The sequence below is a fragment of the Epinephelus moara genome, chromosome 7, assembly GCF_006386435.1.
Source record: "Epinephelus moara isolate mb chromosome 7, YSFRI_EMoa_1.0, whole genome shotgun sequence".
NCBI lineage: Eukaryota > Metazoa > Chordata > Actinopteri > Perciformes > Serranidae > Epinephelus > Epinephelus moara.
This window is the reverse complement of record NC_065512.1, coordinates 18,788,358-18,812,384: the sequence shown is the minus strand read 5'-3', so window position 1 is coordinate 18,812,384 and position 24,027 is coordinate 18,788,358. Positions and strand designations below refer to the sequence as shown.

At 42.9% G+C, this 24,027-nt stretch overlaps 2 protein-coding genes across 5 annotated transcripts in view; one reads left to right on the top strand and one right to left on the bottom strand.

Annotated features, from left to right (window-relative positions):
- The window catches only part of gsk3ba (glycogen synthase kinase 3 beta, genome duplicate a), a 43,323-nt gene extending 23,936 nt beyond the window's left edge, over positions 1-19,387 (top strand). Inside the window, exons 3-11 of one of the 2 annotated variants that reach the window (XM_050048278.1) lie at positions 136-219; positions 9,389-9,499; positions 11,482-11,612; positions 12,788-12,894; positions 13,030-13,127; positions 13,401-13,508; positions 14,391-14,577; positions 14,975-15,073; positions 16,229-19,387. In XM_050048278.1, coding sequence (XP_049904235.1) covers positions 136-219; positions 9,389-9,499; positions 11,482-11,612; positions 12,788-12,894; positions 13,030-13,127; positions 13,401-13,508; positions 14,391-14,577; positions 14,975-15,073; positions 16,229-16,299 — 996 coding nt within the window. In that variant the 3' untranslated portion in view covers positions 16,300-19,387. The remainder of the gene's footprint in view (positions 1-135; positions 220-9,388; positions 9,500-11,481; positions 11,613-12,787; positions 12,895-13,029; positions 13,128-13,400; positions 13,509-14,390; positions 14,578-14,974; positions 15,074-16,228) is intronic. The other variant, XM_050048279.1, reaches the window with a different exon arrangement.
- Positions 19,388-21,687: 2,300 nt separating this feature from the next.
- The window catches only part of nr1i2 (nuclear receptor subfamily 1, group I, member 2), a 10,541-nt gene continuing 8,201 nt past the window's right edge, over positions 21,688-24,027 (bottom strand). For 2 of the 3 annotated variants that reach the window (XM_050049715.1, XM_050049716.1), the window contains 3 exons: positions 22,672-22,788; positions 22,392-22,497; positions 21,688-22,315 (listed from right to left, as the gene is read on the bottom strand). In XM_050049715.1, the coding sequence (XP_049905672.1) occupies positions 22,159-22,315; positions 22,392-22,497; positions 22,672-22,788 (380 nt within the window). In that variant the 3' untranslated portion in view covers positions 21,688-22,158. Of the gene's footprint in view, positions 22,316-22,391; positions 22,498-22,661; positions 22,789-24,027 lie in introns of all 3 variants that reach the window. The other variant, XR_007570277.1, reaches the window with a different exon arrangement.

Here is a 24,027-nt window from a genome sequence, read left to right as displayed (position 1 = left end):
CAGCTGTCAGTAATTGTGCTGCGTGTTCAAGAACTCCAAAAGGTCCTCAGATTTACCTCTTAAAGTGAGCATGAAATTTGGTTGTGACGTGAACCATAAATGTAAATGTGTCCTTTATGTTTGTGTTTTGTGCAGAACCGTGAGCTGCAGATCATGAGGAAGTTGGACCACTGCAACATAGTCCGCCTGCGCTACTTCTTCTACTCCAGTGGAGACAAGGTCAGTGTGCTGAGTGTGTGTGAGAATTGTTTTGTGGCTGCGTAATGAATCAATTGTTAGTCAGTGCACAGTTTGGGCATTTCCATGTAAAGTTTTGACTGCACCAAAATGAAACATTCTTCATGCACTCTGAGGCAGAACAAGGAAAATGGTAAAGTCCTTATTTACATGTACATATAAATGGTTTGAAGCACAGATGTGTTTTGAGTTCACAGGGTCTTCATCAGGGCGATGATGAACAGATTTATTACATCTGGTACATTATACACACAAGATTGTGGACGTGAACAGTATTAAGTCATGTAAAGTGGTGACCACAGGTCCGAAAAAGACTTTAAAATGACTAGTTTCTATAATATTCCACTATTATTAAGAATATGACGATATTCTAAATGTGATACGATCCCAAATGTAGCATTTTTCCGATTAAGACGTGGGATATGCTGAAATAATTCAGGTTTTAGGATCATTTTTTGGATGTGTATACAATGGAATATCCGTCTCAGTTGAGTTTTTACCACAGTTTGCGACACACAGCCTTTTGCCTGTTAACAGTCAGCTCTGTACGTTGTCATGGATGCATTGTACATAAACCCACTAACCAACAGTTTGCAAGGCTTGGGTAGAGATGCATGCCTAAAAGAAAAGCCCACGTTTCTGGTCGGAAGAAATAACACCTACTTTTAAACATTATGAAAGACTTGGATATCAACAGGTTTTTAGATATGCACAATTATTGCAACATCGTCCTTTTCAAGAAGGTGGTGGAAGGAATGGAAGAGGAAGGCTGTGTTTGTACAGTCTAACAAGTCAGCCACCAGTGGAAAACTTTATAAAAATCATATCTTGATGCACAAGTGGTTCCAGCCCTTCCATGTGCACGCTAATCAGAGTATGCACAGCTGCATGTAAACGGGAATGTTAGTGGAATAACCATGTAAGCAGCCTAGTGAGAGTATTGTCTTTCAGGATAAGGGCAAAATGTGGAATATTTTGTGCATGTAAATGTAGTCTGTGAATCCATTCTTTGGTGTATCACAGTTTCCACTGTTGAAATAGCTCTTAAATTCACGCCTCTTCTTGATTTCCTGAAAAGAGGCAGCAAACATATATCTCTCTTGCTCTGCCTCAGAGTGCTTGAAGAATATTTCTTTCTACTTCTCTCGTTTTTATCTTCCAGAGCATGTTAAGACTCCCTGGGCTTACTGTGTGTTTAAATGATCGGTCTTTAATCAGAGTTGTAAAATACTATAGCTTTCTCCCATGCTCAAGACTCGGTGTCATGACTATTAATAATCACAAGCTCTGCCAGCTGCACCGTCTCCCATCATATGTCTTCCTATTAGCCTGTTTGGCCTTAATAACTTCATTAGTCCATAAAGAACATTGCAACAGGGAAGTCCCTCTCTCTGCCCGTCTCTGCCGCGGTCCCCTGGAGACTACAAGGCGGGAATATGTCATTCAACTAGCTGACAAACAGGCAGAGCTCCATGTGTCAAATATAGATCTGAACCTGGCAGACACACTGTTGGGACTATACCCATGACTCGGCAGTTAGGAATGCTTCCATGCTGCGCACCTACCGAGGCCAAGGAAAGCTGTGGGGGATTTTAGAGGGGAGGTGATGATGAGGCTGGGTGGGAGGAGAGACGACTCAGAGAGGGGTATGGAGCATCTATTTGCCGGACTGGAGGGTGTTGGTTAATTATAGACTAACCTGAGCCCTCCTGTCTGTACTGTACGCTCCACCCAGCTCCCACCCCTCACCTCGTGCCATGTGCTCACTGACCTCTGCGAATCCTGACTAGTTCTTGGTATACTGACACAGTGACAGCGGTGACTTGTCACAGAAATGACCCCACACCTTCCCAACTTGACCTTTAAAATCACATTTTATTTTGTTGATCCACGTCTTTTGTATCTTCATCACCTTACACCGTTTAAATCCCCCCTCTTGTGTTTCGTCCTTTCGTGTATCCATTTCCTCTCCCTCCTCCTCCTCCTCCTCTTTCCCCTCACTGTATCACTGTGGGCTAATTATGGAGACTGGCACCGTGTTGTTGGTGTGGGGATTTACCACCCATAGAGCCTCGACTTAAGCCCCTTTCACACATGCAGTCTGTCCCTAAAATGTTTACGAACGTCTCCTGCATGAAGTCATATGTGAACGGGGGCAGGCATCGATATTTGCCTTCCTAAAGATATCTCAGGGAAAATGCCGGCAAGGCTCAGTTGTGAATGGAAGCAGTGACATTGCAGGGACAAGCAGGTAAAGGGTCATCCGTGTGACGAAAGATGGTTTCACGTGGCGGGAGAGAAGCTATCACAAGACTCCCCTGAGTGGTGTGTATGTGTGTAGGGGTGTGTGGTGGAGCAAGAAAGAGAAAATGATGGTGAATGCGGTTAAAGTGGATGAGTGAGGGAGCGGAGCAGAGAAAAGAGATTTAGCGGTGAATTAACAAGTAGATTGTGTGTACAGCAGAGGCAGCAGTTTGTGTACAATCAATCAATCATTTATCAATGACCACATGGCTGAGCTTGGTGCAGTTTGCCCTCAGTAGAGCATGCTGGGTAAGCTCGATACAGCGGAATCAACATCATGCCACACTACTCACATGACACCACAAGACAAAGTTGACTCAAGTTTTAGTGCTGTGTTCAGAGTCCTAAAAGTGGAAAAGCTATTTTTAAAAGGTGATGATTTCATGGTAATAAATATTAAATAAATAAATAAATAAGTAAATGCTGCAGCTCTTCAAGGCCAACAGAGGTTTCATGCGTCTTGTTGACCGACAGCTGAGTGGACTGACGGGGGTTAGCTCTGGAGTGCCCGTCAACTCCATCCCAGGCGACTAAAACAAAGTGTGTCCCCAGCCGAAGCAGGAAAAGATACCATAAGGGGGCTCCTATCAGTCTGCGCAGAGGGTGGAATTGATAGACGGCAACAGGGATACAATTCTTTGTCACGTACACGTACATCCAGCATTGCCCCATCTTCAGTTTTATGCTGTTGGCATCCATAAGTGTTGCATCATTGCCACCTCCTTGACAGTATCTTGCCCCATCTATTCCGCAATTGCCATGTTCTGTGTTAAAAGGCACAAGGCGGGAATGTTCCTGAATGTATCGCATGTATAAATAGTGAAGATCACTAGCAGTACCTGAAGGGTTATCCCAGTAACTGACCGAGAACTGTAGCCGGTCTTCCAGCTTCGTCGCCTCACAGCAAGACAGTTCCTGGTTTGTAATCGGGTTGGAGGGTTTGAACCCCAGAGTCTGTGCTGTGCATGTTCCCCCTGTGTCAGCATGGGTTTTCTCTGGGGTACTCCGGCTTCCTCCCACAGTCCAAAGACATGTATGCATTGGTGACTCTAAATTGCCTGTAGGCGACCTGTCCAGGGTGTACCCCACCTCTCGTTAGCTGGGTTAGGCTTCAGCACAGCCGCGACCCCTAACAGGATAAGCAGTTACGGAAAATGAGTGAATGAATGAATATAATTGACATCCGTTCCCAGGAGAAACGACTCTGCAGTAGTCACATTTATCTACCGGCTCCAGCTTTGATCCACAGTGATGGAAACAGGACACTCGGGTGGACATGGTAATTTTCACCCCTTTATACATTGCCACAAATTCTGTCCGTGTCCATCTAAGCAGCATTGGAAAATCATTTTAAAGGAAGTAGAGTGTATGTGTGAAAGAAACCTCAGGAAAAAAAGGGTGGAAGGCTGGTGATGTGGGCTAAAGGTAACTGCATCTGGATATGGAGGTCAATGGATGGTTGCAGACAAGTTGATGGATGGATGACAGATGTATAATGTAGCAGAGGGCGAAGCGCAGATAAGATGAGGTCATGTCAGGTGTGTATAGGTGCCGTTGCTGTCCTGATGGGAGGGTTCACACTGGGTGCAGCTGTGAGCCAGACTAGCACTGCTGCTACTGTAGCCGCCAGCATGTGCACAGGTAGCCTTATGTAACCACTGGCATGTGGCGTGCTCGACACACACAGTGTGCTTTGCTTTTACCCTTTAACCACTTGTATAATCCTGTTCAAACAGAGGGCCACAGGTCCAAACAGTGTAGGCAGGTAGGCAAACAGCGGTTTGGCTTTTACCTCTTTAAAATACGCAGTGGCAAAGAGAGTTCCTGTAAGACGCTCTGCTGACACACAGTTGCCCTCCGCTGTGGTTGCTTCTCAGAATCACATCTACGTACACACGCAAAAATACACAAGTGCTTTCAGTAACTTCACTTGATCCTCTGACATACAAACACAGGGCTTTGAGGTAAAACATTGTCGGGTGCTGTTTGCCCCCACCTGTCGTCAAGTGACCGTTAAGTCCAGTGCACTCAGCATTGGAAACTTAATTATTTGCCCAGAAAGTGAGACACCAAGCAGTCGTCCTGTGGTGGAGTAATACTTCCTGACCCCAGGTTTCCTACGTGTAGCTTGGTGATTTGATTAATTCACTTTTATTTAGGAATATACAACAATATTAAAAATAAAATCTCTTTGACATAAGGCCACAAAACTGGGTGATAATGCCAAACCCACTAATGCTCGTATTGCACCTCAGTCTTATAGGTTTTCATGCTTGATCCACGGAGCTCATATTTATACCAGGGTCACACACGCTCAGGGGTCACTGCCCCTGGGTTCACTGTGTGGGCGTGACTTTGTGGTGATTTCATTGATAATTGCTCTAAATGTCTTTTTTACATTCGTGAGTTTTTCGAATGAAGCTTCAAATGTCTGTTATCATATTTTATGATGTCATCACACTAGAAAATACTCAATCCTCAATTTAAACAAAGTGATGACATCAGCTTTAATGATTTCTCATATTGTTGACAATATGGTGCACTAAAGCAGGACATAAACTGAAATTGTTTGCCCTAAAGTCTCTAAATCTGTGTTAAAACCTCGTCTTAAATCCTTCCAGTTTATACTTTGTTCACACGGTGCGTATTTTCAATAAATGTATGCTTACTCAAAGTACCTCACGCTGTAATGCGCCTGGGGCAGAACGACATTACATAATAGTTGCACTGGCTGGTTCTGGGGCTTGAGGCAAAAATACTGAAGCTGCCATGTGTAGTCGGCTTGTTGCACTTTACATAATGATCACTTGAAGACGTACATATGCAGTGCACACAGAGAAGGGGGAGAAATGTTTGGGTGGGCCTACAGCTTATATTTGCCCCGGGGCTCGCCAGTGGGTTAATGTGTGCCTTATCATCCTAATGTTTCTCTCCAGTGGCCCAACATACAGTACACACACTCACATACAGATCGTTAATAATAATCAGACTGTGGTTGAACAGCATTGCATCTGGGTAATGAGCCAGGTCTGGTGTGTAGTCGGCAGAGCTACAGGATTTGCCGAGTGAGAGTTAACGGTAATGCGGTCAGGTAAATTTCATATGAAGGTTTTATTTATGGGTGATAAAAGGGACATGTGGGTTGGAATTTTGGTGAAAAATTGTAAATATATTAAAATAAAATGATGATAATAATACTCTTATTGAATTTATTAATACTTTAATCCTCTGACTGCTGACTGTGTGTTGGCTCTTTTGCGCCACCTGGAAAATGAGAGCTGCTTTACTTGGGTGTGTCACGAACAGACATGTTACTGTAGAGATGTGCTGTTCAATATTATGAGAATAAGGAAAATATATCTATTTAAATTACACTCCTGTAATTACATTTTAGGGTGCATTCACACCAGGATAGTCCGGGGGACTTGATTGGGTGGGGAATGCCAAAACATTTTACAACTTCATTTGGTTCGGTTCACTTTCACACTGCACTTTTTAAAGTGGACCAAACCGTCTGGACAATGTCACTCAGTTACAACAGCTGCTTGTTTGGGGGTGGTATTGCCCGAAACGACCACTGACCAGGAAGAAAAAAGCATGAGGAAGAAGAAAGCCTGGCTCATCGATTAGCCAGGAACGGAAACGGAAATCCATCCCCTTCAGCCGCTGGATAGTCTGTTTGCATTTCCCACTGTAAGGGAACCGCATCAGGGTTCACTTGCAAGTGAACCGAGCCCCCCAGTTTTCAAGCGGACCTGGGTTCGCTGGTTTGGTCCGCACCATAGTTCGAATGAGCGTTCACACCAGCTCCAAATGAACCGAACTATCCGTGGAAGCGGACCAGGGTTTGTTTAAAGTGCCAGTGTGAATGCGTCCTTAGTTTCTCAACCCTGTGATAGTCTGGCGACCTGTCCAGGTTGTTGCAACTCTCGCCCAGTGACCACCCACGACCCTCCACTAGGATAAGCGAATACAGAAAATGAATTAATTTTAGTTTCACATGTAAGATCTTTCCCAAAATGTGCTGCCTACACAAATTTTAACAGCACATAGGCCCTGATCTTGTGTCAGCGTGTCGGGTCGGGTTGCAAAACTAATTAGTCATGTATGTGGGTGGTGGGGCGGGTCAGTATTGCACAGTATTGCATGTTGCGTTTCCAGTTCAGGAATTGGTCTTGAAAATCAGACCCATGCAGGACTCTGTCTGACATGTATCTGGCTGTGGCCAAGCACATATTTATAGACCTATTCTTAGATCTGTAGTATGTAAGTGGTAAGTTGTAGCTGTCTTCATTAGTGCATGTCATGTCCCTCTAGATCTTTCCGTGTCTGTGTCCCTTGATTTCACAAATTCATTTACACTGACCATTCCTGTAATTCTCTTAAATGCATCATGAATTGCTGACTTATGTAGTGTCACATATGGGAGTCATACTCAGGGTACATGACCAGGCAGCACAAACCCACATGCTAAAATGAAACTGACGTGACTGCTGTATGTTGCGGCACATATTCCATCAACTCCCTTCTCCTACACAACATAGCACAGCGATTGCTGTTGATAGATAGCTGAGACAGCTGTTCAGGTGCAAGCAGTTTTTTCTCAGCAAATTAGAGGCTGAATTATTTAGCCAGCACGAAACAAGGAGCCAATCAGATCCCCGCCTGGCTAACCAGCTGGGAACAAGCCAAGGAAGTGGCTTTGTAGTGAGGCAGGAAGTGAGTCATCGCTGTTGCTAGGCTAAATATAGCTTTGATGGCGCTAGCAGGAGGCGGAGCGAGCCCTCTAGTCGTCACAAATGTTATCAATGGGAGTTTTGCTAGTGGGTGCACACACACACACACACACACACACACACACACACACACACACGGCGAGAGGAGAGAGACACACAGAGAATGAGTGTTGGGGGGGGAGGGTGATGCCAGTGACAGATGAGTGTGTAAACTAAGGTACCATGTCTGAGAGCTGCTCATCGTCACTGATATCTGCACCCGTTTGTGTCAGCCCGTCTCCCAGCCTGCCTCTCGGCCCCTGCGTTTCACTCAGTCACCATATATGAGTCTAATTGTCTGAGTGTGAGCGGGAGAGAGCAGTCAGGACAAAGCAGGGCATTGAGCTGACAGAAGTGTACCACACAGTCTGTCTGGGAGCTCTTCACGAGACCGGCTTGCTCATTGTGCTTCGCAGACCTGCAGGGAGCCAGCTCTGCCCACTGCCTGAGCTGCATGTCGGGCAGGCTGTTAACACTGCTAGCAGATGGGGGAGGCGAGAGGAAACGGACAACCTGTCCCAGACCAAAAAGGAGGAAGAAAGCAGTTTGTTTATGTTTAATGGTCGATCACTGGTCGACAGTCACATGAGACACACATCCAGCTCCTCTCAAACACTGAGTGACCACTACACACCTTTCTACTCTGATATTCTATGTGCCAGTATGACTCAAAGCAAATGAACACTCCTGGCTGTAGTGTGGCGATATAAAAGGGTGTCTACAAATGCATATTAATCCACCACTGAAAGTAGTCCCTCCACGAATGCACTGTTTAGTGCTGTTAAATTTAAAATGACAGCGCCCAGCTATATTTGGAAAGTACTAAACGTGATGACAGAGCAGGGAGGTCAGAAAGTATTGGGGGGTGGATTAAACCATTGTCAGTTTTGGTATTTAAATTGGATTTATGGAAAGAATATATTTTAAATGCTCATGAGTTACACAAGGGACACACAGCCTCAGCACAGTGACGATATATATTTTATTTTTAATATTTTGTTTATTTTATTTTAATTTAATTTAATTTAATTTATTTTTGTTAAATTTTTATTTATTTCAATTTTTATTACATTTTATTATTTTATTGCTTTAAATTTACATACTTCTATTTCATACTCTTATTCTTACTTCTTTTAATTCTCTGTTCTTTACACCGGAGCGACTGTAATGAATCACAATTTCTCCTCGGAGATCAATAAAGTATTTCTGATTCTGATATTAAGAAACTTATCCTGGATTTGAATGGTGACATTTTGCAACTCACCCCAAAATAATCTAGACTGATAAATAGCACTACAGGTAAGAGGAGAAATATGCAATATGCGTGAAGTGTCCCTTTAAGCGAGCTCAAGCGCGTCCTCTGAAGGCTCGGCTGTTGCTCCTCACAAACCATCAGGGGACACACGAGCAAGCTGTGAATGCATGAATAAGAATGCGAGCAACTTCCTTTGTGGATCTATGAGGGGCTTTATGTCTAAAAATATTTACAAACTGTTTCCCTTCAACACGAGAGCTATGAGCGTGATATGACTTCTAGGTCTCAAACAATGGATTCTCCAGAAACACCTGATGACTCAGTGCTGGCTAACTCTGGTCAGAATCAAAGGAAAAAGGAAGTGTTAGAATAATTGGGTGGAGAAGCCTCAAGATACAAGCATCCTTTCAGGGGTCAGTGTGCTTCAGGGTAGAACGTGCACAACCCCGCCCGCCAAGCAGGAAATGATATCATTGTCTGTGGCCACTGTTGGAGCGCAGGCCTTTATGACGCATGGTTGTGTGTTTCCTGCCCTCGGGGGACGAGTTCTATACAATGGGTTCCCAGTTAGACGGTGAAAAGAACATATGTGACATCAGCTCACAAACAGCTTGTTTCAACAGGGGAAGACATGCATAACTGTAGACACACAGAGGAAGAGAACGTTCTCCAAGATAAATTGACATATTGAGCAGCTGGCATGAGTGCTTTTATTTTATTTTCATTGTTGGGTAACTGTTTAACTTGACATTACAGACTATGATAGTTAGTTTACACTACTCACCTGTGTGTGCATGTCTTTGCTTTGCTCCAACAGAAAGATGAAGTGTATCTGAATCTGGTTCTGGATTACGTTCCTGAGACTGTCTACAGAGTGGCCAGACACTACAGCCGAGCCAAACAGACTCTGCCCATGGTTTATGTCAAGGTATTTAAGTGTGTGTGTGTGTGTGTGTGTATTTGAGTCTGTAATCATCATGCCAAGAAGTAATAGCATTAATGCTGTCTCTAGGGCTGCCCCCGACTAAGAATTTTCCTAGTCGACCAATAGTTGTCATTTAGCGCCATTACGACTAGTCGCCCGCATGTTTACCATATTAATTTAATTATTAAATGATATATTTTGGGCGGGGCAACACAATGGTTTGAGTTGAAGGTGTGAGAAAGAATAGTATCAGTAACATTGTTAACACTGTGCTACATTACAGAGAAATACAAAACCGTACTAATGAACCTTCATTAATATAGGCCTATATTTTATCTACAAGTGCACGTCACACACTGAGCGAGCCGCCTGTTAATGACGCTGTGGGCTAATGGGCATGTAGCTACTTCCATGTTTCAGATGATACGTCATGTTTGTAGTCGACCAATGAAGATGAGTTTACATATCACCTTGGGTTCATCCTTCACCTTCTCAAAATGATCCCACACTTTGGATTTCCTGCCCGACATGTTATTAACTAGCCTGTGGAATAACCGCAGGTGCCAGACCTGGAAATTAACGTGACTCCTGTCTGACTGCTGAGTGTGGACACTTCCTGTGTCTGTCCTGTCAAATTAAATTCCCATATGGTCCAGTCATATAGGTTTGGATTTATTTTAGGGCAATGGTTCCCAACGTGTCCAGCCACGGGTCCAGATTTCTCCTTACTCACTAGTTCAAGGTCCACACAGTTTAATACATTCAGCGTCATACTTGGATTTGCCCAGGTCGTTGAGCTATTTTACTGTCTCTGTCAAGTAGCTGTCCATTAGTTACTCGATTTGCAGTGGGAAACGGCACTTCAAAGTAAAAGCTTTGTGCCAGAAATTCACTTAACCTAAAATACAGTGTGTTTTTTTACAAACTTGACACGTTTATGAGTTACTTGCAGTCCAGAAGGGACCTGTGACCCACTTTTGGACCGAGACCCACCAGTTGGGGACCACGTTTAGTAGAGATAGTCTGAATGTGAGATGTTTAGGGGACACCTGTAATTTGTAGCGACAGAAAATAATCTGGGTTACTCTTATGTTACTTACTACTAAATTGTGTTAACAGCTACTGACACAACTTACCTCATTTATTTGACTTTCCTTAACTGTGTAAAAATAAGCAGCTATATCTCACTTCACTGTAACAGAGAATATTGTGCAGATGTCACATTAACATTTCCCATCTCTGCCTCTAATATAATATCTAATATATTCACTGTGTAGAACTTGTCTTTGTTTGTTTGCTCTGCGCACAAATCAGTTGTCACATACAGAGTATTTCTCTTGCTGTGACAGATGCATGACGCACACGTGAGAGTAAATTGCAAAGGCGGAAAAGTCAGTGCACGTTGCCCGTCTCTTCAGTGTTAATGATTTTCCTATCTCTGTGAAATAATTGAAAAAACACCTACGGTTAATTAGTCCCACAGAGCGGAGGAAGCACTCGCAGTCACCTTTTAAACTACACGCAGCAAAATAAATATTCATCAGCATAGGTAATGTGGGATGAGCTGAGCATATTAACACAAAGACGCAATATTTGTCATCTCACAAAGACATAATGTCCTTCATTGAGACATTAAGTGTTAAGTACATGAAGATGTTGCCTGTTGACATACAAACTTGTTTTTTGCATATATATTTTTCCAATCAGCAAAATCACCACATTGTGATTGAATCTGGGTGGAAAAAGAAGGCCTTGCAGTCGCAGACACGTTTTATCTTTATGAGACCTCTGCAAGTTAACAAGGTTCAGGAGTTTGAAGAGGCAATGTGAGACGCCGTCGTCTAAACACTCGCTGATAAAAATGTTACGTACTTGACCCGGCTGGAGCTGATTCTCAAGTGGTTGTCTCCAGACTTTAACCCTGTTATGAAAACTGAGCTCGCTGTTTGCGTAGGTGTAACCTGGGTGTGTTTCTGTGTGTGTAGTTGTACATGTACCAGCTGTTCAGGAGCCTGGCCTACATCCATTCGTTTGGGATCTGTCATCGGGACATCAAGCCCCAGAATCTGCTGCTGGATCCAGAGACCGCTGTGCTCAAGCTCTGCGACTTCGGCAGGTGAGACTCAGCTACCGTGTCATATTCAGTCAACTCACATGTCCACTCACATGTACTACGCTGCCCACTACACTGCAAGGTAGAGTGGGTTGTCCACTAATTGGAAGATCGGTAGTTTGATTCCCGGCTCCTCCAGTCTGCTTGGGCAAGACACTGAACCCCACATTGCTCCTGATGGCTGTTCCATTGGTTTTTGAGAGTGTGTGTATGGTCACTGAGCAGCAGGTGGCACCATGTATGGTAGCTGCGGCCATCAGTGTGTGACTGTGTGTGTGTGAATGGGTGAATGTGACGTAGTGTAAACGCACTTTGATTGGTCGGTGCAGTCTATTTACTGCCAAAACAGCTGTGCACACCTGAAGACCTTAGAGAATAAAAATAGATAAAATAATTTTAAAAAAGAGTAAAACTAATAAATTAATAATTAAATAATTAAAAAATTATAATAATAAATAATAAAATTATACAATTAATAATAACCTAACAAAATAAAAAAAATAATATAATAAATAATAACATAAATAAATTATTAAATAAATAAAATAATAATAAGGTAAAAAAAAAGGTATATATAATTAATAATAACATAATAAAAATAATATGATAAATAATAAAATAAGACTCCTGGCTTGTGGTAGTAGGGAAAGAATAAAAAAATAATAAAATAAAAAAAGTTGTTTTTAAGATATTTAGATGTGTCACTAATTGTAGTGTGAGGAGTCCTGGCAGGGATTTGGAGGTGTGGACACTGTTGTCACCGGCAGTAGAGGTTGTCACTTGTGTATAATAAAATAAAAAAAAGTCGTTTTTAAGATATTTAGATGTGTCACTAATTGTAGTGTGAAGAGTCCTGGCAGGGATTTGGAGGTGTGGACACTGTTGTCACCGGCAGTAGAGGTTGTCACTTGTGTGTATGATATTGCATCTGGTGAGTTTAAATGTGCCAAAATATTCCTTCACAATTTAAACCATTAACTAAAGAGGTTACCTTGTGAAATGTATAAGTATGTGGGCAGTAGTTTAGTATTTTACTCTCTTACACACCTCTAGTACACACTCTTCTGTTTCAGTCCTAATCACAAGGCTTGTCTTTAGGTTCATATTTTCCTTCTTCTTGCCATTAAGCAGCAGAATGTGGTGATGGTGATGATTATGTGCTTTGATTCTGTGTGCAGTGCTAAGCAGCTGGTCCGCGGGGAGCCTAATGTGTCCTACATCTGCTCTCGCTACTATCGAGCCCCTGAGCTCATCTTTGGTGCCACTGACTACACTTCCAGCATAGGTAGGCTGAGTCCAGCTGTCACAACAAACACTTCACCCTTAAGCCTCAACACATAAGGAATGTTATATATTGTGATCATGTTTTGCTTGTATCTGACTTCTTTTCCCTTTTGGTGACCTGCCGTTTCCTCTCTAGATGTGTGGTCAGCCGGCTGTGTGCTGGCAGAGCTGTTGCTAGGACAACCGATCTTTCCTGGTGACAGCGGAGTGGATCAGTTGGTTGAAATTATCAAGGTAATGGCTGGGGTGACTTGCAGCGTGTGAAGCACTGGGCCAAATCTGGCCCGCAATAGGGTGCCGAGTGGCCTGCTGACCATTTTCTAATTCACATTGAAAATTAGTTGATACACACTGGCAATATTTCTGTACTTTGAATGCAAATAAGGTGCCATAGTAGAAAAAAAGGCATCAAAACAGAGCTGATCTGTTTCTTTTTCACAAGTCATGAAGGAATTTAAGCTAAAGACACCCTCTCTCTCCTGCTCTTGTCTGTCCTGTCCTCTCCAGGTTCTCGGGACCCCGACCCGAGAGCAGATCCGCGAGATGAACCCCAACTACACTGAGTTCAAATTCCCCCAGATTAAGGCACATCCTTGGACTAAGGTGAGTCAACAGGTACAGGAGCCCTTTTACTTCTTTAAGATCCACCGCTGCTGCATCTCTTTGTCTCCATGCTTGTGTTGCCTACATGCCTGCATGCCGCTCCACAGCCATTTCACCTCATCACATCCACCCAGCAGAGCTTCATGGGGGAGTTAATAGCCCCACATCTGCTCTGGGCTTTATAGACCCTGACTGATAACACACAGGCTCAAGACTCAACCTCACACAGTTGTCGTAAAACTCTTTTTAGCAGTATTATGTTGACTTCTGACTGGCTGTTAAACATGTTTTTTAGGTGTAGCTGAGTTTGTTGAGCCTGTGTTGTCTCAGTTACAGCACCATGTCCATCCTACTCAGTCAGTCCTCACTTTGCTCAGCCTTATCCATCAGTTATTAAAAGACAGGTTGACCTGTCAGTATCAGACTGTCACATTAGTTCTCCACTTCATGCGCTCATCTTGATGCATGTTTAAAGTCGTAGTGAGAATAAATAAGGTGGGAAACAGTGAAGGGACACTCTCTCTTCCTGGCTTCCTCTCAGCGGTCCCACCCGCAGTTCTTGCATTGGATAACAGAATCATCCAATCAGCAGGCAGCAGCAGCACATCCTCCTGTCGGCCTCTTGGGCGCCCTGTTGTGGTTGCTTTGTGCAACTGCGTCCAGTCAGTGCTGCTGTTCACTGCTACAGCAATCAAAGCTGTTCATTCATACTCATACAAAACATATGACATTGGACTGAATACAGTAGGTCTCATAAAATAGCTTTAGCTCAAGCTAGTTTCATGTGTGTGTGTTTGTGAGTGTGTGTTAACAATATTGGAATTTCTCCTTTTGTTTGACAACACTTCAAGGACAAACCGCTGACATTCGTGTTTGTGTCTAACTGTTGTTCAGGTGTTCCGGCCGCGCACGCCTCCGGAGGCCATCGCCCTGTGCTCTCGCCTGCTGGAGTACACGCCCACGGCCCGCCTCACCCCTCTAGAGGCCTGCGCACACTCCTTCTTTGACGAGCTGCGAGACCCCAACGTCAAACTGCCCAATGGGAGAGAGAAGCCCTCCCTCTTCAATTTCACCACCCAGGGTATGCACACACACACAGATATTCTGTTTAACAGTGTAGAAGACAAAAGTAAACCAGCAAATCATGATCAAAATAGGTGCTGAAAAATTTTCTATCAATCGACGGTATCAATGGATCTATCAATCTATCAGTGGTATGTAAAACGCCACTTTTTAAACAGCAAGTTTGGCAGAAAATAGTCATCTGTATTTTGCCATCACATTATCAATAGTATTCATAAGTGGATGTTAAAACCTTTTGGATTACGTAGCATTATTAACTCTTCACGCTACAATTTATTCCCGTCTCTTATTAGTGCGAATCACCTCTGGAAGTTTCCATCCGTGGATGACGTATATAGTGATTTCATTCTGTGATCCATCCAGAAGTTGCAAGAAACTTGTTCCTTCTCTTTCAGAGTTATCCAGTAATCCCTCTTTGGCCTCCATACTCATCCCTGCCCACGCCCGCAGCCAGGCCGCCGCCTCCACCCCAACCAACACCTCTGCCACCACAGGTTAGAGCCGCGCGTCCTCCAGCTCAGCTTCGGGGCTCTATTTGCAAGTACTGGTTGTGACTTATGTTGGGGCTAACTTATAAAGGTTGTTAAGCTCTAGTGGTCAATACATTTCATTTCAATTTCTGCAGATTTTAACTTAGGCTAAAAGTTGGTGTATAAAAAGCACCATGGGTATTAAACACTGCTTTACAGGTTGTTGCTCAGCTGCTCAGTTGCACAACATTGCAAAACACATACTTCCACACAGTTACAACTGGGAGTCGCCCAAAGCAACCTGTAACTGTTGGTGACTGAGCAGCTCCAGTTGGGTGTTAAGGATCTTGCTCATAAGCCTGGACTTATAGTAGTAGCTAAAGAAGGGAATGAGTGTTACCTATTCACTTTCCATGCCTATATTATCCCAGTCAACTTTAACGGTGATGTAAAGCAAGTTTACTGAAGGACATGTTTCACTCATCACTCTCTTTGTGTCTGGCCTTATGTACATTGGGTACTATCATGCGTCCTGACTGATTGGATCACAAGTGGACAGCTTTAAGTACAGGTGCACTAAAGATTCGATTGCTCAGACCACATTCAGAGGTGGTCTGGGCCACATTCTTTTAGCAGTGTGTACACTAATGTATCCTGGGCCACACTAAAGGACCTCCTACTCAGCTGATGTCCTTGCTTAACTGACTGTTGCTGCTGTTAGACAGGTTAGACACAGTGCTGAAAGACCATCCCTGGAGCTGCTCTCCTTCCGGGCTGGTGAATGCTCTGCCCAGTTAGCGTGAGCTAAAACAGCAGCAGCTGTTCGACATCCCAGACGGAGTTACACCGACACCAAAACGGCTCAGCTTTATCATTAAGCCCGTTAATAACCATGAGGCAACATGAGCTGCTTGAAATGATTCACGTGTTTATTTGCATATAGAGTAGGGGCCAGAGATTAAGTTGCAAGTGGTCACTCGAAACGTTCATGGAGATGTATTCTAATGCCAGGTATATGAACAAACAGACTAAAAGCTGTCCACTTGTGAACAGATCACCAAGGACACATGACAAAACCAAGTGTAAACAGGCTCTCTGTCACTCTTAAGGTGTCTTTATTGACCAATCTCCAACTAACTTTATGTAATTGATCATCATCTCCTCTCCCTTCGTCCATAGATGGCAGCAGCACAGAGCGAGGTCCCAGCACCACCACCGCCTCTGCCTCGGCCTCCAACTCCACCTCCTGAGCCCACAAGACGACCCGCCCCGCCCCGGTCTCAGCCCCAGCCCCAGCCCACGGCCTCTCCATTGCCCCGGCCAGGGGGTGAGCTTCGCTCAGCTCTGCTCTGCCCTGCTCTACTCCCTGACAGCAGCGGAGCGATGCTGACGCAGTCCGGGTTCGACAGCTAGCCAACAGCCCCATGCCACCACCACAAACCAAGCATCCCTAAATCTGCCTCTTTTAATCCCTGGCTGGCCCCTCCTCCAGCTGTTTGAACTCTACTCCATCCTCCGTCAAAGACGTCTCTCCGTGCCCTTTCAACGGGGAAGGAAAGCGCAGGGCCAGAGGTGTTGTCGACTGTACTATTGATAAAAGTACACTGTACATGTATACACAATGCTAGCCTGCTAATGTTTGTAAAAGGACAATCTGTAGAAAAAGTCCTATGCTGTTCCCCTCGGCCCTCTCCCTATCTGGCCTCCCCTCTTTGTCCTCCTCCACGTTGTCCCATTTTTCTGCATCCTCACCCTCTGACCTGCGACCCAATGTGTCCCCTGGCCGATCTCCCCTTTGGTTCCTCCTGTAGTGCATGGCCTGAGTATGGATAGGATCACCCGGGGGGGTCACCCCGCCCTCTCACTTCTCACCTCCACTTCCGCAGACAAGGCATGAGGCTCACGCACGGGTATACACACAAACACACTCATAAACACACATCCTCACACACATGGGTGCATGAAGATCCTGATGTATGTGGAAAGAAGCAGTCCACTTGTGGGGGTAACGTTTGGGCAGGTTTATTTTTTTCTTTTCTTTGCCTGGGGTTGTTTTTAAATGGTTAGAAAAAGCTGTTTTACTCGACCTTGTTTTTAATTTTTGTTTTGTACCCCTGGGCAGATGTTTTTGGATTGCCATGTGCGATGGATGTGACACGTATCTGGTCCTGTGTGCTTGTATAATATATACATACAATACAAAACGAACATGCATACATACACAGTTTATATATTACTTTTCCTTATGTATAAAAAGTATATATAGATATATGTATATTAACTACAATGGTTCAGAAATCATTTATGGTGAGCTCATATCTGGCAGTGCAGTGGCAATATTTGCCGCTGCCTAAAGACAATAGATTTAGATAAGGTGGTGTTTTTGTTTTCTTTGCTGGAGTGTGGTTAGATTCCAGCAGTCACTTCCCTGTTCTCCCGTGTTGTCTGTATTAAGGCTGTAGATGCATTTTAGGGCATTGCTCTATTCCCCGTCTTTGTACGACTCTGTCTGTAACAGTGTTTCTGTGACAGTGCAGCGTCCAGACAAACATCTCTCCCCCCTCTCCCCACCCGTCTTCCTCTTTTCTCTCCGTCTCTGTGAAAAACTCAAGATGTTTCTTAACACTTTTCTTTCCTCGACTCCTTGAGAAGTCCCGGCGGCGGTCCCCCCCTCGGCTCACCCCCCCCCCCCGGACTGTCTCATGTGTTGTGACCACTGACTGAAGTGTTAGCCTAGCGTTCTTTCTCCTCCACCTGCCGCACATAGAGCCACTCGGTACAGTCTGTCGAAGCGTCTTATTTGCAGAGAATACTCACTACATTTAAAAACGAAAAAAAAAGACAAAAAAAGAAAAGAAAAAAGCTGAATTTGTATATACAGTATAAATGCTCCTCACCAAAATTCTGTATGACTTGTATGTTGTTTTTTTATGTTATGTTGATTCTTTTTTTCCATGTTGTGTTTAAGGTATGTATATATGCAGACCCATGTACTGTTTATGAGCAAAAACAAAGAGGGTAGGGAAAGAAATGAAAAGAAAAAAGATTAAAAAACAATCAGGGCAGAACTGATATGATGTTTATGGATATTGTAGATGATGATGATGATCAGCTTTATCCAGCCATATGTTCAATCTTACCTGTACAGTACAGTAGATGACAGCTGTATTATTGTAACAAGAACTAGTCATGTATAGTGTAACTATAGTTTGGAGTGCCTTTGCTTTCATACACCTTCGCCTTGTCCCCCCCCCCCCACCTCCCCTGCCATCACCCCCCACCCATCCGATTGTGACTCTCCCTTCGGTGCTGTTGAATGTCCTGCTATCCTGCGACACACACATTCACACCCTCCCACTTGATTTTCAACCCCCCGTCACTCGCACCTCCTCCCCTCTTTCATCGCACACTTAATGTAATATACAGTACATTGTTAATTGTAAGGATTATTTTTCCTTAACTGAAGATACAAGTAGATGAGTGTTTATTTTAATAGATGTTTTATCTTGGACACACATGCACGCACAAACATGTATACCACAGTCCTGGCACGGGCTCCGGGGCATGAAGTGGGTTGTATGGGGAGGGTCGCGGATGGCAGCAGGGGGTTAAAAAGGCCTCATATACTGTATATATACAATACAGTACAGTTTCTGTATTACTCACAGTGTTGGTTCTGTTACCAAAGCCAAACTAAGATGTAGTTGTGATGAGCCATCCTCAGAGGCAGTCTTGTTTCCTGTCTCTCTTACTCTTCTTCTTCTCTTTCTGGATATTTTGTTGTTCCTCTGTCCTCTTGCTTGTTCTCCTTCCTGTCCGTGTACTTCGGAGGGGGAATTCAGTAGCACCTAAGGGGTCGAGTCATGTAGCCTCTCTCCTGTCTCCTGCTTGCTGTAATTTTGCATTCATGAACGTGTTGCTACCCTCCACCGGAAAAAGTTTGACCACCTCACCTTACCCCTGGCTCCAGTTCAATAAAAACACCACAAAGGTTACCAAAAAAGAAGTAAAGCGAATATATATGCGAGCATAATCTGTTATGCTAGCATATATATACCAGTTTGATATGCTAACTGGGGTTAAAGAAAAGAAAAATCATAGAAAATACTACAAAAACATCCTGTATAACAGTACTACTACTTGAATGCCTCTGTTTGTGACTGAAATTTTTATTTCTTTTGTTTATTTTTTTTCTGTTTGTTTTGTTTTTTCTTTTGTTCTGTGAAGGTATGCTAAATGTGCACCTCTGTAAATATTCCCTCTGCGTGCTCTGAGGAATAGTTCCCTGGTACTGTAATTTGCATTAAATAAAGAGTAGGATAGCCTGGAAATGATCAAGCTCCTTGTCCGCTCCGTCTTCTTTAAGTGAGAGTTCACAATGGACGTCAGAGTCGGTATGTATAAAGCCTGTTCAGAGTCTCAGTCATCATTTATGACCCACTCTGAGTGTGTTGCTGTGTATTTTTTAAAATACATAAAAAGTAGACACAATAATTAAGAATAAAATTCAAGGTGCAATGCAAACTACAGTAAATCCATGTGCCTAACATAACAGAAGCAGTATGTACACACTGCACAGTACAAAATACAATATAAAAAACACAGTAGCTGCCTTGTACAGTGACCAAGTTACCAGTGCAGGTGCCTTACATAATAAAAACAGTAAGTTCACACTGCACGGTATTGAATACAATGTAGAAGGCATAATAATCATCTTTAAAAAAAAGACCAGATTACCCATGCAAAAAACAGTAAGCGCACATTGCATGGCCGAAAAACAATATGAAGTACAATCACTGTATTTTTCATATTTTACACCATTAACAGTAAGAAATATATAATAACTACATTACACATGGCAAAGTTAGCAGCACATGTACCCAGGAGGGTAACTGCAGAGACTCGATTTTCTTCAGAACTTGGTCTCAGATACAAAATTGCAGAAGCAACAACTACACACTATAAAAAATGTGATTAAGTTGAAAACGAAAATACAAAATCTGTGACAATTCTTTCACTACTTAGGCTACAACATGAAAAAGTTCACAAGCTGATGGCTCCAGCATGAATATAATCAAATGTTTACGTTTGATTGTATTTAGGTGTGATTCTTCCAAATGTTAACATTAAACACATTTATATTTATATGTATTATAGCAAGACCATGAGTCTGCAGCAGTGATATTTAAATCACGGGTACTGAGGGGCCCACTGACTATTTTCTAATTCACAATATTATTTTATTTTTTGTACTTTGAATTAAAAAAATAAAAAATTCTAGGGAGGGATCTGTCAGACTCCCTTACAGAGTCCTGGATTAAGCCCCCAATGCCACCAGACCCTTGAAATGCCCCCAACTGACCCCTGGCTTTATTTCATTTTGCAAAGTGGCCCCCGGGCAAAGCAAGTTGAGTATCCCTGGTCTATAGACCGAGCAGCTCTGTGAGCTCTGTACTAAAACACAGCAGCGCTTTGAGCTAAATGCTAACACCAGCATGCTAACATGATCACAATGCCAATGCATACATGCTAATGTTTAGCAGGTGTAATGTTTACGGTGTTCACCAACTTAGTTCTGTGTGTTAGCCGAGTAACATTTGCTAATTGGCACAAAACAAAGTGCAGCTGAGGCTGATGGGGATGTCATTAGTTTTGCAGTATATGGTGATAAACTGAAGTACAAAACAAATGACCAAATGATGGGGCTTCATGAAAAGTCAGAGGAGCACCAAAGTTATTAAAACATATCCTAAGAGGAACATGGATGTCAGCACCAAATTTGATGACAATCCATCCAGTAGTTGATTCCACCACAAGCACTAGTGTCAACCTAACGATGGCGCTAGAGGAAAAAGAAAGAATACCAACACCAGTAAACTGCATCCTCTTGGCACCATGAATGTTATGTCAAAATGTCATGACAATCCATCAAACAGTTGTTCAGATATTTTATGGACCAAAGTGTCAGACTGAGAGACCGACATTGCCATCTCTTGAATTGAATAAAATATCTGGATGTTGATATTGATATTGCAGTTAAAATGTCTCAAATTACGTTTTTTTAATATAAGGCATTATCGAGTCTTAAATTGTCTTAAATTCAGATTAAATATTTCTGTTCATATTACCACAGAAATATCTCCAGCCTGACAGACCCAATGACTGTTGACAATGATTGGACAGACCGAAGAATTGCAATAATAAATAGCATTTACGACAGCGATGAGATTTTGTTTTCTTTTTACATTAAACACAATAAAACTTAAATTCACCCAATTATTGCCATTTTTCCTTACTGTTCATTTTGAACTGACATCAGTGTGTTTACTTGGAAAGAGTACTTACACATGAGTGTCACACACACGCATATATATAAAATGTAATTCCACTGCAGGTTTGCTAAATTTCATATAAGATGGTATTAGAAAGTTCATTAAAAAAAGACTTACATATAATTTGGTTATATCTGTAGACACCCTGGCACCATTACTCAAAAGTTTCATAAATACCAACCTAGATTTTTTCAGCGGCACCAACTAGCCTTTGACTTAGTATGGCCTCAGGGGGGCAGTGTTTGTCTTATTTTGCTGTTAGTGACCCTTAACGCACCATCACACACTTTAACCTGAGCAGTTTTAATAACATTAAGTGTAGAGCATTTCTGGCATCAAAACACAACTTGAGGTAACAAATATAAAACACATTATTGTCTTTACAGCAACAGCTTTTTAAATTCTCTGAGAAAAAATACTTCACGGTCTCTGACAGTTCTGTGTGCGACATCTAGAAAAAACATAAAACCTCACAACTTTAAGTCAACATTCATTCGTGGAGACAAAGTCTGTACTTACTGTAACACACAAATGGCAAATCCACCATAATCCACCTGTACTGTAGCCAGTTAACAGAACAACAGTGGGTAGTGTGCAGAGAACAGATGATAGTTTACATTTCAGCAGGACTCAGACGGTGGGATTAACGATCATCTTCATCTGTTCAGGATTTTGTGTGGTCTATGCTTTAGACATCACATGCACTCTTTTGGATTTTGACACATATGTACATGAGCACATTCAGCTGGTCCCGTCCATGTACAGCAGACGTCAGTATTACAAGTCACTACAGGGGCTTTTACTGACCATCTCCATTATGAGAGGTGGGATAACATTTGGCTGGATGTCCTGGATCTGCAGAACCTGTTTACTGTACTCCTCGGTCATTGTCCTCATCTCGGTGAGACAGGCCATCACTTTGGGGTACAGCAAGCTGCAGGCACAGGGGAAACAAACCAGCTTCAAGCTGTGAAACATTTCAGGGTGAGTGGACGTGGTATTTCACTCACTGTTTCTCTGGTCCTGTCCTCCTGCAGTCAATCCAGGTTTTTAGTGTCAGCGCCACGTTTTCATGAAGCTGGTCAATCACATTGTGTTGCTGCACACCTGGACGGTCTGATAGATCACATAGAAACATATCTCTACACAACCAAAGCAACCTGATGCTGAGAACATCTGAAAATACATTTTTTTGGCTGGGTACAAATGCACACAGTTTCTAGGGTTTAAATATTTACAGGGTTCATGAATGATTGATTATCATGGACTGGGGTGAGGACCTGCTGCTACCTGGAGAAAACAGGGACATGGCTTGCACGAGGACGTACTCCTCCTCCTGCAGGCCCAGTTTGCGCAGTGTGTGGTGAAATCTGAGCAGAGGCTCTAACAGAAGCGGCTGGAAACCCGCTGAAGAACACAGGTGAACAGAGGTCAGTGACATGACAATAACACACACTGATACAGGTAAAAACATGTAAATTAACTAATTAAATCTACTCAAGTGCTGTACTTGGGTACAATGTTAATGGACTTGTACTTGGCTTGACTTCAGTTTTTCTGCATTCCACACTCTATCTTTTTCACACTCAAATGCTAAAAGCAAGGATCAAAATTAAAATATCTTTTTTCCTCCATGCATTTTTCTGTCTTTTTAAAACATTACCCACAATGCAACTCACTCACATGCAGAAAGATCTTTAATAAATGTGAAAATGTTGAATCAATTTGTCTTGAGAGCAGCATTTTTGACACCACTATGTCATTGTAGGGCAGAAAATAATTCTGTGGCAAACTACATTATGCTTCATTTACCATGACGGCTATTACATGTATTTTTTTACTATTGACTTTTGTTTTGTTTAAAGGTCCCATTTTGTAAAAGGTTAGATTTCTCTCTTTTTTCATTATGAAGCAGGTATAGGCACTATATAAATACTGTGAAAGCAGCAAATGCTAAATCCACAGAGAAATGCACTCAGTCTGTATTAAGAATTTGCGCCTTTAAACGAGCTGTTAGGACTTCTGTGAAGTTGTGATGTCATAACTATACTTTATAAGGGTAGAAAGTGTCACTGCAGTGCTGTTACAGTCATTTTCTGGCTGCAATGACAGTGCTGAGATGCCACGAGCGCAAATATGGAAAGACAATGACCAATTGGAGCAGACTGGGGTTTTTGAGGAGGGGGACTTCGAGACAGGTGCTAATAGACCCTTTTACTGTTAGTTACACTATGACGTTTTTAGGTGGGCGGGGGCTTAGCTGGAGGCAAAACAATTCTCCACAGACATTAGCTATCGCTAGCTAGCAAGTTCCGTTGGCTTGTTTCAGACAATGGAGGAAGATGATGGGAGTGGTGCATGCAGGAATATTCATTCTGAGTGTCAGAGCGCACTCTGGCACAAACTGCACCGTTCGTAAATTCAGAGTGATGTTGGTATTTCCTGTTTGGTTATCCAGACCACCGCACTCTGGGCACTCTGTCTGGGGAGTGAACGTGTGATTAACTTATAGACATATAAAGCTCAAATTCTTCAATCCACAGGGCTCTCAATTTAGTGTAGAGCATCAGACTGAATTTACGGACACTCCATGTCACATCACTCACTCTCCGGGACCAATCCTATTTACTCTATATATGCTTCCTT